Raw genomic sequence first — 13,539 nt, 5'->3', positions numbered from 1 at the left:
CTGTCTGTATAGAGTTCAAGAAAGCCGGCGGTTATGAAATAAGAGTACCGTTGCCTCAATATCTGCAGAGTCAGCCATATGCTGTCAGGGCTGTGCTGTGTGTTCTCTCTATCAAGAGCAATGGAGAGATGTTGCTTTGATTGCCATTCAGGTGGAAACACACTGGGGTGGGGACAGCTGAAGCACAGGGAAGCAGTCTGATCAAGACTGATGGGAAGGTGCTCAGGCTGGAGAGCAAATTCAGATGCTAAAGCGGAATCTTTAAAGCATGAGAGGTGGCTAGCTAAGGAGAGGCAGAGGCGTATTGCCATAGTGGGCTGTTCTTGGGTTAATCAAGGAGCTTGCCCTCAAAGCCAGTACTTGGCTGCCCGTGAGGCATGCTGCAATTCCATGAGCTGTGACTGAAAGACCACAAGCTGTGAGATGAGGATGGGAATGCTCCATGGGAGACTGCAGCATGTTAAAGAGACTGAGGCAGGACAGTCCTACTCATCTTGGATTTTTATCCAAATCTCTGCATCTGTTAAACCCTCAAAAGTAATGGATAGTGTATACAGTGAAGGTCTAGATGGCAAGCAGTCAAGGCCTCTGTGGAACCAGATGAGCTCTAGTGCGTGTATATTATGTGCTTACTGTAACTTGCAGTTTCCAGAGAAAGTAATCTTGGCCAGCCTGGGCTTTCAGACTCCTGTCAACTGCCCTACACTCTGTTTTGCAGAGCCTTGCCATCAGGGAACTGAGCCAGTCTAGCGGGAAGACAGCTAGATTTGGGGAAAACTTGGACTGTGCAATGCCAGAACATAACTTTGCCCCAGTAAAGCAGGCACAACAGAAGAAGAAGTACTAGGCTGCTCTGTAGCATGTGACTGAAGCAGAAGGCTTGATCCTGGTCATCTGTCTTGTGTATTTTGGTAGCACTAACCTGATGCTTGTGACCACCCGCGGTTGTGGTACTGGCTGAAGCTCCCCTGTTTAACTTTTTCTTTCCAGTATGCCACCTGTTTGAGTGGGTAAAAACTTGTCTGCTTCCCTTCTTAAGCAATGGACTGGGATACCTGCCAGAACTCTCCCTAGCCAAAACCAGGTTTTTATGTGAGGAGATTAAACTCTGAGTTGCTTCTAACTTCCCTGTCACTTGCTGAGCACACCCTCACTGTGTGCAGACCTCTCAGCTGCTTCCTCTGTGGCTCTATCCTTTTTTTTTTAATTATTCTGGTTTGCCTTGCTTACCATCTCTTACTTGTACCTTTGCTCAGCTTTCTTGCCCACAAGGCAGAATGTATAACCCCATTCTGCTCTCCTACCACTTCAGTGGCTTTTGCTGTCTTGGATTTGTGCATCATGCCCTTGCCTTCTCTTCTCCCCCCCTCAGCTAATTTCCTAAGAAGGAGCATCTGCTGGTATCCTGCTCTGCTTTCACTGTGATTTCTTCTTTGCCACCTTGTAGTCAGAAGACCTGCAAAGACTTACTCTCTTTGCCTGCCTTTCTGTCCCTTCCTGCCCCTATTTTCTCAGATGTTGCTCGGAAATGGCTGTGCCATAGGCCTGAAAAGGGGTAAGCAGCATTTAGTATGTCTCGTCCATGGTAATATGAACATGGCTCAGTGGGCATAAAACAGCATGGTGACTGCTCAGCTGAGTCCCTCCTCCCCAGAGCTGGCTGCTGCCACTTGTCACTCCAGGCACCTTTGAGAGATTATGCCATGTGTTTTACTGATACCCTGTCCTATGCTACCATGATGTAGAGACTCAGTGCGTGGCATGACAACAGTTACTACATAGTGTGCTGTGGAATTACTGGGAATCTGAAATAATTGTGCTTAAGGCTTTGCATCGTCCTACAACAAAGCTACCGAGGACATGCGCAAAATCGCAGTTTTCCTAATGTTCTCTTGCTTAATGCTGCACAGGATGACATCAGTGGAGGAGAAAGGCTTATGCGCCTTTGTCCATATGAGTCAAGTTGCCAACCCTTTTACAGGTCTGCTGTTGGCTTTCAGCGAGTCACTAAGTCTGAGTCTTGTTGCCATGTCACATTTACACATGAGTAGCTATTTCCCTCACCTCTGGCAGACTGTCTGGCAAGAGACAGGATGCGGTCTCTTACAGTGTATGTATGGTTTTGGTGCAATAAAACCCAAACCCTGTAGGGGATCAAAAAATGTTACTACTCATACCAACTAAAAATAACTCAAAGCTGTATGTTATACAGCATCGTGGTTTTTGATGACACAAAACTGGGAGGACTGATGGATACACCAGAAGGCTGTCTTGCCAATCAGAGAGACCTGGACAGGCTGGAGAGTTGGGTGCAGAGGCACCTGATGAAATTCAATAAGGGCAAGTGTTGGGTCCAAATTCAACAAGGGCAAGTGTAGGGTCCTGCACCTGGGGAGGAACAACCCCATGCACCAGTACAGGCTCGGGGCTGACCTGCTGGAGAGCAGCTCTGTGGAGAGGGACTTGGGAGTGCTGGTGGACAACAAGTTGACCATGAGCCAGCAGTGTGCCCTGGCTGCCAAGAAGGCCAATGGCATCCTGGGGTGCATTAGGAGGAGTGTGGCCAGCAGGTCGAGAGAGGTTCTCCTCCCTCCCTACTTTGCCCTAGTGAGGCCTCATCTGGAGTACTCTGTCCAGTTCTGGACTCCCAGTTCAAGAAAGATGAGGAGCTACTGGAGAGAGTCCAGCAGAGGGCCATGAAGATAATGAGGGACTGGAGCATCTCTGCTACGAGGAAAGGCTGAGGGAGCTGGGCTTGTTCAGCCTGAAGAAGAGAAGGCTGAGCGGGGACCTTACAAATGCTTATAAATATCTGCAGGGTGGGTGTCAGGAGGATGGGGCCAGACTCCTTTCAGTGGTGCCCAGCGACAAGACAAGGGGCAATGGGAACAAACTGAAGCATAAGAAGTTCTGTCTGAACATGAGGAAGAACTTCTTCACTCTGAGGGTGATGGAGCACTGGAACAGGTTGCCCACAGAGGTTGTGGATTCTCCTTCTCTGGAGATATTCAAAAACTGCCTGGACAAGATCCTGTGCAGCCTGCCCTAGGTGACCCTGCCTGGGCAGGGGGGTTGGACTAGATGATCCCCAGAGGTCCCTTCCAACCCCTACCATTCTGTGATTCTGTGATCTCTGGTAGCCTAGAGTATCCTTGGTGCAGAAGTTATTTCATCAGTCATGAATTACTACATTTATGTTCAGTTTAAGCACCTGTGTGGGCAGTCATCTGCGCTTGAAATCTGTAAAGTTTCTTGGTGGGAAATTGTCTCTACTAGCAATAACTGCACAACTCTAGGCTGTTCTCAGTGGTGCATGTGCGGTGATGGAGGCAAGTTAGAACACAGGAAATTGACTAAATGTAAAGAAAAAACTTATGTCATGAGGGTGGTCAGAGACTGGACCAGGACTCCTGAGAGACTGGGAGATATCTGTCCTTGGAGTTACTAAAAACTTGAGTGGACAAAGCCTGGAGCAACCTGCTGTAGTTAGACCTGGTTTGAGCAGGTCAGTCCTACAGGGTCTAGAGAGTCCTTCCCAACTTACTTCATTCTGTGAGGTTTGTCAGCTGAGCTAAGCTCTGCCAGATCTTATTTGCTCAGGATGCACTATGTCGTTGTAATAGAGTTCAATTTCTCCATGTTTTCTTCAGTGCAGATAGTGAATCCAGATGGACAGAGCATCGAATCGTATAGAGCCGTGGAAGATAGCAGTCATTGTTGTGTCGGTGGTAGTAGGCTTAGCCCTCATCATTGGATTGATTGCATATTTTTTGTGCTATGGTAAGTGCACCACTTTTTTTGTTGTCAGAAGTCTTTGGGAATCTGTTGTGTTTCACTTGCTACTGTGGTCTTGCCTGATGATTTAGGTACACAATTCACCCCTGGTATAGACTCTGCATGCAAAATCTTACTAGACCCTATTCAGGTTCTGCAAGAATACTTAAATCTCTGCTTTAAGTAAATGATATTTTAAGTTTTTTCCCCTCTTTTTGTTGCTTGTTTTGCCCTGGTGCCTCCACTGGTGTCCATGGTTAACCAAAGGCTAGCAGTCTTCTGTGTAAGCCGGGGGTGTGTCTAGTACTCAGGCTATGTATAGTAAGCTTGGTCTTGGACAGGGTTTTTGCTGAAACTGAACCTGGTGCCTCTAGCTGGGGGTGTTCCGGAAAGAGAGAGGACAGAGATTTCAGCGTTTTGGAGCCCAGGAGTCAGTCATGGTTGCCAAGGGCCAAGTTTCGGTAGCAGATGAATGAAACCAAGCCATTCCACTCCCAGTCTCCAAGATACCAGTGTAAGGGATTCTGAAAAGCCTTCCTGCTGGGATGGAACTAATCGTGGTGTTGTCTCAGCTCACCAAGAGTTGATGAGGCTGTGTCTTGCATTAGGACACTAGACAGAGCAGTGGCAGAGCTACAGCTTAGCTTTGCTTTTTGCTGACTCTGCATTATTGGGCCCCTCTCTGCCATTCACTGAAGAGCCAGTTTTTAAACCTAACCTGACTGCTGAATGGGTGCAAACAGCTCTGGGTCACCTGCCTCTCAGAGAGGCAGGGACATGCAAGAGCGCACCTAGGGAGGAGTGAGTGTGTCTACTGAGTCAGAAGGTATATATGTGGGCTAGTGTGTCTTGTGCTGTGCTCACCTCAGGCTGATGACAAGGTGATCCTCAGAGAAATGTTGTAGTGGGTGTAATTTAAAGATACTTAGGATGGTCCTCAAAGTAGAAATGAGCCCCTAGCTGGTCCATGGAGCAACAAGATGGTCCAGAGCCCGCTTTTCACAAAGTGCTGATAAAGCTGGAATTCTACAGCTGACAGGGTCTCAGTCAGAGTCTGGGATCCTTACCTGTGCCATGCTCTGTGAGTGCTGTGCATGTCTGAATTGTACTGAAGGAGATCAACCACCTTTCATTTTCTCCTCTGTAGATCAGGAGCGATTTTACAATACATCTTTCCTAATCACCAACGTCCAGTATGACCGCAAGTTCGAAAGGCAAACCACAGTAGAGTTTGGGAACGTAAGCCACTATATTGAAACCATGGTAAGCTAAGATGTTTCTCTGTTTCTGCCTGACCTATGGCGAAGAGTCCTGCAACAGTATGATTGAAAATAGTCAGAGGTGATTGTGCCTCATCCTTATGCGGCTGGCCTTACCTTTTGAACTTTGCTGTAGTGGGTTAAAGATGCTTTGCTGACTGCACAAGCAGATGGTAAGCACGGGTTCTGTCTGTTCCAGCAGCCCTGTGGTGGAACAGGCACCCACAGAGCAGAAGGGACAGCAAAATCGGACATCTCAGCTGTTTATTTTGGCTCTGGAGCCTCTGATAGAAATTTAGCGGTAGCTTTGGTGTAGACGTGGAGATCTGAAGGCACCTTCTTGTGCTTCGGAGCCTCACAAGACACTTACACCTTGAAAGCATGGACATACTACAGATGTATTTTAATGCACTCTTTTCCTTTAACAGATATCTGAAGTATTCAGGGGCTCCTTTCTAAGTAAAAGGTACATCAGGTCCCATGTTGTCAGTCTAAGGTAAGTAATGTGAATAAGCAGGGGTGTGGTAAATATCCTTTTTTCCTACCTCTTGACCATATGGAGTGTGCCTGGTTGTTTATGCTTGGATTATACCAGCAGGATGACTAAGTCTTGTCTGGCTGTTGCTTTCCTTTGGTACTCATAATGCTGAGGGCTCAGTTACCTTCAGAGGTCAGCAAGAGAAATTTGGCCTTATACTTCTGCAGATTGATTACCTGAAGACCAGTTCTTTGTGGCTGTGATGCAGTAACTGAATTACTAGGTGATCCCAGTCTTCACTACTAGTTAAGGGCTTGAGAGATGCAGAGTCAGCTCTTTATTCCACTTAATGCTTCCTGTGGAAGCTCAGGCTGATGTTTACACCTCTGCACGATATACAGCAGGAGGTGACTATTCTCCTCCCTCTCTGAAAAAGTCGGAAGGAATAAATGATTCCAATGGAACCTGGATACAGAGTTTAGGGAAGGAGGCAAGTGGGACATACAGGTATAAAGATCCTGTGTGAGAGCTTTTAAGTCTTTCCTCTCTCTGCAGTAATTATGCATCACTCAGTGATAAGACCCATCGCTTCCCTCTCCTTCACATTCCTTTGGTTTGGAGCTGTATTTCTATAAGGCTCAATTCTGCTGTAGACTATTTTTCCCTAGCTAGTAAAGAATGTCAGACTTCCCAGAAATGTCCTTCTTGACAGCACTTTTGGACTTTCTTGCCTTTACTTGTTGTCATTGTTGGAAGGAGTCATTTCCTTTAACTGTTCTACAATGTTTTCTGCTGCTGGTTTCTTCTGCAAGCCTCCCATACTGCATATCAACTGAAATTGCAGAAGTTAGGAGCTACACTTCAAGCAACCTCTTTATACTTTTTAGATTGACCAAACAGCATATCTCTTCCAAGCTTGTTTTCACTACAGATACCTTGTTGTGCCATTAGGCACTGAAACAGCTTAGCTGCATCTCTGCTGTCTTTCCCTCTAGGCTTCAGCTGGTTTTCCTTTAGGCTGTTACTCTAAAATATGGGGCTCAGCACTCTATACTGACAGTAAGTGATCATGCCTTGCTCTGGTAAACTATTGAGATTTTTGTCTCTAGATGCAATCGAGCTAACTGGTCAATAAATGGACAAGTGACTTAAATGCAACGAAATGCCAGAAGACCTCTGTAACTTCTATAGCTCTAAACTGGGTCTTCTGAATGGCTGTTAGGAATGGCATGTTGAGTATCTGTTGAAGGGTTTTAACTTGCTGTGTTATTCCTACTGCCATCTTCGTCCTACTGACTATGAGCTGCGTGGGTGCCAAAGGGAGTGATCCCTCTGCTCCTTCTCAGCTGTACTGCCTGTAATAGTTCCCAGAAAATTTCCTCTGATCATTATTATAGTGACAACCAAGCCTTTTGCTGCTTGCTGACGTGTCATCACCTTCCTTGTGCACAGCTATTCTTTTTGTTCTATACGTCTGTGCAGACCAGATCTGTTCTTGTATAAAGGTGAACGGTGCAAAGCAGAACAAAGCAGATTAGTGAGCAAAGAGAGAATGACACCACTTTGTTTTTGTTGGTTTGCAGCCCAGATCCTGGTGGAGTGCTTGCATCTGTTGTTCTGGTATTTAAATTTGCCGCTGGTGACAGTAAGGACACGAGCTGGGGTCTTGTTGACAAGGTGTTACGCGAGAGGCTGCAAACAGTCTCCACGTTCTTGAATATTGACCAATCTACTCTTACACTTACAGGCAAGTGCCTTAGGTTTGTTTTTAGCTTGGAATTTGTTCTTCATATTTTATTGTTCTTAGTGTAATGAATTCCACTTTAGTATGCAAATATGGGCTGTTCCTGTTTTCTTTTTTTGCCTTCTCAAAATTTTGTGTTACAGCTGACAGCCTGGGAACTCGGAAGAAGTAGGATGAAAAGAATTAAAGCATACTGGCACTGATTTATGAGTGTGGGCTCTCCTCTGTGCATCAGAGGCTCTCTCTGTGACCTAGCTCTGTTGAATGAGATAGTCATCCCCCCTAGTTCATTAAAAAAAGGCCCAAATTTGTGATCACCGGTTCACAGATTATTTTAAGGCACATAGTGAATTGAACAAGAACCTGTATCACCAGGTACTGAAATACAGAGTCCTCTATTAAAAAGCTGCTAAAAAACTGCAAGGCTGAGATGGTTCCCTTCTCCACCCCCCTGCCATTTCCTGTGCTTATTTGACAGATTTGACAGATTGCTGTAGCAAATGTCCATAACAAAACCCTGAGGCTTCCTGGGCAGTAATCCTCTCCCATGAATCTGTCGCTGGTTACTATCAGAATCTGGCAGAGGGCTTTTTGTAGTGAAGAAGTCAGTAACGTTACAGCTTAGCTTCACTCAGTCCCAGCGCTGAGGGTTTGTGAAGACTGTTTTGACCACCTTGCCTGAACCTGAACAAATGCATGTAGGTGTTTATATCGTGCACAGTTGCCAGCACATGTAGATGTTACTTGGACCTATTTGCAGTTATCTACTGCTTTTGTTAGCTTTGAGCTGAAGCGAGAAAGATGTATCCTTTGGCCTTACACGTTCAGTGAGGAACAGAGGCTTAACTGAACTTCTCCAACAGAGCAAATTATGCCTCTTACTGTACTGTCACTCCATGCAGCAGTGTGAGCCACTTAATTTGTGTTTGCTGGTACAGGGACAGAGTCTGTGCTAGATCATGTAACAGTATGAGATTACTCACTGTGCTGTTTGCTTTTCATTTCAGAGTTGAATAAGGAAAATGGAGATAACCTTTTAAACAACTGTAAGTACAAATGCTTTACAGAAAAGGTCCAGGGACTTGATGCTATAAGTTCTGTGTTTACAAGATTCTTATGCTTTTGAGATGCAAGTTGAAAAAATAACTTATGAAAAATACTAGAGCAGTAGACAGTGCCTGAGCCAGGGAATACTTCAGCTCATTTTCTTGCAGTCAGGCTGGCTCTGTACTGTTTGTGGAATCAGGCATTCTGACTTGGTGATGGGAAGTACTTGCTTTAATGTCGGTTATGGGAAGTAGGGGCACGTAGATGAGCTGCTGTTGGTGAGCTTTCCACAAGGACTGCAGTAGCTGTGAGCCCAGATTCTTGCTGGAATCCTTCCAAAAACATTTTCTTCCTGCCCCCTCCTCCCTGCAGAATGGTTTGACAATAGACGTCTGTCAGATGCGAGCTAAACCTTGCAATATACAGGGAAGGGGAGAAGAGCTGTCCACAGTGACAGCAAGGCAGTGGCACAGCCCTGGAGAGGGGCAGGTGCTTAGTCCCTCTCCTGTTCTGTGCTCCCCCTTGAGGTCTTGCACTGTCTCCCTGTTTCTAAAGGAGCTTTAAGTACCCCCTCAGGGGACTACATCAGTCGCCTGCGTGGTGTTGGAGCCTTTGCAAGTTAGCTTTTCACCTTTAAATGGACTATGAGAATTAACTGGTTTGGGTCTAACTTTTTCAGCCGAATAATACATGACTGTGCTGTTGGCACAGTGGCTATAAGTAAACTGCTGGAGGAAGAGGATACTTTTTTGTTGCTGTTGTCAAGGCTGACCTGGAGGTGACCTCACAAAAGCCCTTCTTTGCTTAGTTTGTGGGTGGGATTTTTGTTTCGTTCTTGTGTGTTTTTGCAATCTAGTCTTCAGCAATTCTGTGACACTTAAAGCTAGAACGACTATGTTGGTCTTGCCTTTGCTATACCGGTGGGATGTTACAAATAATGGGAAGATTACCTCTGCTGAGTTCACAAGTGATGTGCAGTGTCTGTCATGTGCATATTTTGGTGATGATTTGTGTATTAAAGCTTAGAGCTGCCCTGGTGTGGTGGTTGTTTACGTGGGGATTCCTCAGTTATTTTTGTACTCAATTTTTAAGAAGTCTTTTTAAAAGAATGAAACCAAACTAAGGATGTTCTTTTTTTTGTACAGTACAAAGAAAGGTTTAGTCTTTGGATGGAACTTACATGCCGTTATTATGAAAGCTATATGAATGTATATGCTTAGGTTAATTATCAGTGCATGTCTTTGTGCCTAATAATCTGTGTGTGTACCTGTATGCAAAGCCACACTAATGGCTATGTATGTTACTTCTCCCTCTGTACAGCTCTGGTTAAATATCAAACAAAACAAGGTTTGTAGGGGCTATATATTTTTTTAACTAGATAAACAGTTACAACTGGGGAAAATAAACAGTGTCTCAGATATACAGCCTTCAGTTCCCATGGGAGTACGTATAGGCTTGTGTGTATGAAAACTGGTCTAATGACAAAGTAATGACTCTTCTACCAAACTTCTTTGTTTACCCCACATCTATCCTGAGATGTTTGTGACCATGACACTTGGTTTCCCTGCTATTGGAGGCACGGCTTTAGGTGAAGGCTGTCTCTTGACACCTCTGACCTGTTACGCCTCTGCCTGCAGCCATGTGGACCTTTCTTAAAGCAACACCCTGGTTTCCTTTAATCAGCTAAAGCAGAGCTGCCTTTTCTTTGACAGGCTGTGGAATACGAAGACAGACATTCTCCTTCACAGGATTGGAGAGAATAATTGGTGGGCAGCAGGCACAGACTGGGGAGTGGCCGTGGCAGGCTAGTATTCAGCTAGAGGGGACCCATCGCTGTGGTGCATCAGTGATCAGTAATACATGGCTAGTCACTGCAGCCCACTGTTTTAGAGGGTAAGTCATCATCACCCTTCTGATCCTACAGGCCTTAGGACTCTTGGGTGTTCTGACCTTTTGTTGCCCACTGAAGTCAGTATCTGCTGAAAGATAATGAAGTTTGGCTCTGCTCTGTCCCTTAGGCAAACCTGGCCACATTGCATTTTGATGCTTAAGTGGAGAGCTAAGCTCCTCTGAGGATCTTGTTTTGTATGGCTGTGACATAACCTCAAATATCTTGCAGGGAAAGTGATCCTCGGAAGTGGACCGCCAGCTTTGGAATTCGGCTCAGACCTCCAGAACAGAGAAGACTCGTCCGAAGAATTATCGTTCATGAAAGTTACAACAACCCTGTCTCTGGTCATGAATATGATGTGGCTGTTGTGGAACTTGCCTCTGCTATTGAGTTCACGAGTGATGTGCACAGTGTCTGTCTTCCTGAAGCATCTCACATTTTTGCAGCAAACACTTCCTGTTTTGTCACCGGTTGGGGAGCTTTGGAGAATGATGGTGAGTGTCTCTTGCCTTCCTGTGCCATCACACATGTATCTGAAAAGGCTTCTGTCAGTTTTATAGGTTTTTTTTGTTGATTTTGGGTTCCTTAGACTTGGCGTTTAATAGGTGCATGTGCTAATGATACACTTGTGGGCTTAGTTTGCATCTTTTTTCTGGCTTGGTCAGTGGATTGGAATATGGGGGAAAGACGCTACAGGTTAGCCTTACAGGAGTAAGAGCAGCTTTTTTTTGTTGCTGCATCCATTGTGCTGGTTGAATACATTCTGTTCACACTGGCCCAGTCCCTCTGGGTTTAGCCCTGACATGAGTTCTTTCACCATTCAGCTTTGTCATAGATGCATCATGACAATTTTCATCAGTTATTCTCTCTCCAGTCATAAATCAGGCTTCAGTTCATCCCATGACTTGAGTGAGCTTCATTCAAATTAGTCCACGTCAATGAAGTTAGAGATGATGGACTTACAGGGCTATAAATCTGCTTATGAGAGCCACTGAACTGTATAGGTTGTGTTTCATGGTAGACTCTTGAGGTGTGTAGTGATTGTCCAGAGCTACGCTGCAGCTAACCACATAGGTCTTTCCAATGATATCAAGGACGTATCTTGTAGCCTACAGTTGAATTCAACATTGAAACATGTACAAAAATCCTTTTGCCCTCTATGCTAAAGAGCATCTGGTGAGGATGAAAGATGAAAAAGGGTTATGTCTGGGAACAAGTGAAAGACTTTAGTGGGGAAAAAAAACTTTCTTCTTCCTGAGACATTGTCTGGGTAGCTGCCTTCATTGCATGTAATGTCAGAAAAGCTGCAGGAAAATATGGCTACTCCTAATCCTTGAGTGGTTTAGGTATCATACACTGTCTGCAAATTCTAATGTCACTTCTCATGCCTGACCAATCTGATAGCTTTCTGTGATGACATGACTGGCTGGGTAGACGAAGGGAGAGCCGTGGATGTTGTCTACCTAGACTTCAGCAAGGCTTTCGACACAGTCTCCCATAACATCCTCCTAGGGAAGCTGAGGAAATGTGGGCTGGATGAGTGGTCGGTGAAGTGGATTGAGAACTGGCTGAATGGCAGAACTCAGAGGGCTGTCATCAGCGGCGCTGAGTCTAGTTGGAGGCTGGTACCTGGTGGTGTCCTTCAGGGGTCAGTACTGGGCCCAGTCTTGTTTGGCTTCTTCATCGACGACCTGGATGAAGAGTTGGAGTGTACCCTCAGCAAGTTTGCTGATGACACCAAACTGGGAGGAGTGGTAGACACACCGGAAGGCTGTGCTGCCATTCAGCGTGACCTGGATAGGCTGGAAAGTTGGGCAGAGAGGAACCTGATGAGGTTCAACAAAGGCAAATGCAGGGTCCTGCTCCTGGGGAGGAACAACCCCATGCACCAGTACAGGCTTGGGGTGGACCTGCTGGAGAGCAGCTCTGTGGAGAGGGACCTGGGTGTCCTGGTGGACGACAGGTTAACCATGAGCCAGCAGTGTGCCCTGGCTGCCAAGAAGGCCAGTGGCATTCTGGGGTGCATCAAGAGGAGTGTGGCCAGCAGGACGAGGGAGGTTCTTCTTCCCCTCTACACTGCCCTGGTGAGGCCTCATCTGGAGTACTCTGTCCAGTTCTGGGCTCCCCAGTTCAAGAAAGATGAGGAGCTACTGGAGAGAGTCCAGCGGAGGGCTATGAGGATGGTGAGGGGACTGGAACATCTCTCCTACGAGGAGAGGCTGAGGGAGCTGGGCTTGTTCAGCCTGAAGAAGAGAAGGCTGCGAGGGGACCTAATAAATGCTTATAAATATCTGAAGGGTGGGTGTCAGGAGGATGGGGCCAAGCTCTTTTCAGTAGTGCCCAGCGACAGGACAAGGGGCAATGGGCACAAACTGAGGCACAGGAAGTTCCGTCTGAACATGAGGAAGAACTTCTTCCCTCTGAGGGTGACGGAGCAGTGGCACAGGCTGCCCAGGGAGGTTGTGGAGTCTCCTTCTCTGGAGATATTCAAGACCTGCCTGGACAAGGTCCTGTGCAGCCTGCTGTAGGTGACCCTGCTTCGGCAGGGGGGTTGGACTAGATGACCCACAGAGGTCCCTTCCAACCCCTACCGTTCTGTGATTCTGTGATTCTGTGATTCTCCTTTTAGGCTCTAGTGTTAATGAGCTTCGACAAGCAGAAGTGAAAATTATAAGCACTCAGATTTGTAATAGAAGAGAAGTGTATAGTGGAGCAATAACAGCTGGAATGTTGTGTGCTGGATACTTGGAGGGGCAGGTGGATGCCTGCCAGGTAAGTCTTTTCACAGGTAATAGTAAAAAAAAATAGGTGGGATGGGAGGTTATGTTTCCTAGAAATAACATATCCTTTGGGGAATCTCAGTTAAGTTTATGGGGTTCAATATCTTGACAGATGTAAATGAAGAGCTTCATGGCTCATGGGCTGAAGTCTGCACTTAGGTGCTTGGGGTTTATATATAGTGTACATGTGAGAGAAAACAGATGTGAGGGTGTGGAGTGGGAGAGACTGAATTAGACATAGGTTGTCAGCCACTGTCTGGTCAGTAGACCATGGGGAGGTTGAATTATAGGTGTAGTCTAGAGACAAATATCTGTCAGTTGTAACAGAGCAATTTGAGGCTTGCTGCATTAGCGAGGTGAACACTGTTTGCTTTGTTCTTGCCTGTTGATGTTTTTCTCCTTAGGGTGACTCTGGTGGGCCATTGGTGCAGGCGAACTCCAGAGGAATCTGGTATCTTGTGGGAATAGTGAGCTGGGGAGATGAATGTGGAAAGCGAAATAAACCAGGAGTGTACACGCGAGTGACTTACTATCGAAACTGGATCAACTCCAAAACGGGCATCTGA

General features: G+C 46.1%; 1 protein-coding gene across 1 annotated transcript; it reads left to right on the top strand.

The window, feature by feature from the left end:
- Positions 1–3,659: 3,659 nt before the first annotated feature.
- LOC104329203 (transmembrane protease serine 11E) lies at positions 3,660–13,539 on the top strand. The gene is made up of 9 exons (XM_009934296.2): positions 3,660–3,780; positions 4,922–5,037; positions 5,462–5,529; positions 7,095–7,258; positions 8,263–8,301; positions 10,015–10,195; positions 10,422–10,687; positions 12,823–12,965; positions 13,378–13,539. The coding sequence occupies exons 1-9, from the start codon at positions 3,669–3,671 to the stop codon at positions 13,537–13,539; spliced, it is 1,251 nt and encodes a 416-aa protein (XP_009932598.2). The 5' UTR covers positions 3,660–3,668.

The sequence above is a fragment of the Opisthocomus hoazin genome, chromosome 5 (genome assembly GCF_030867145.1).
Source record: "Opisthocomus hoazin isolate bOpiHoa1 chromosome 5, bOpiHoa1.hap1, whole genome shotgun sequence".
In the NCBI taxonomy this organism is placed as follows: domain Eukaryota; kingdom Metazoa; phylum Chordata; class Aves; order Opisthocomiformes; family Opisthocomidae; genus Opisthocomus; species Opisthocomus hoazin.
This window is presented reverse-complemented; position numbering and strand designations above follow the sequence as displayed.

Bases quoted from the DNA above. Each gene is read 5' to 3' on its own strand.
- LOC104329203 (XM_009934296.2), top strand. From the start codon at position 3,669: ATGGACAGAGCATCGAATCGTATAGAGCCGTGGAAGATAGCAGTCATT. The intron at 10,196-10,421 runs GTAAGTCATCAT...AATATCTTGCAG, and splicing joins GCAGCCCACTGTTTTAGAGG to GGAAAGTGATCCTCGGAAGT. The intron at 12,966-13,377 runs GTAAGTCTTTTC...TTTTCTCCTTAG, and splicing joins GGCAGGTGGATGCCTGCCAG to GGTGACTCTGGTGGGCCATT.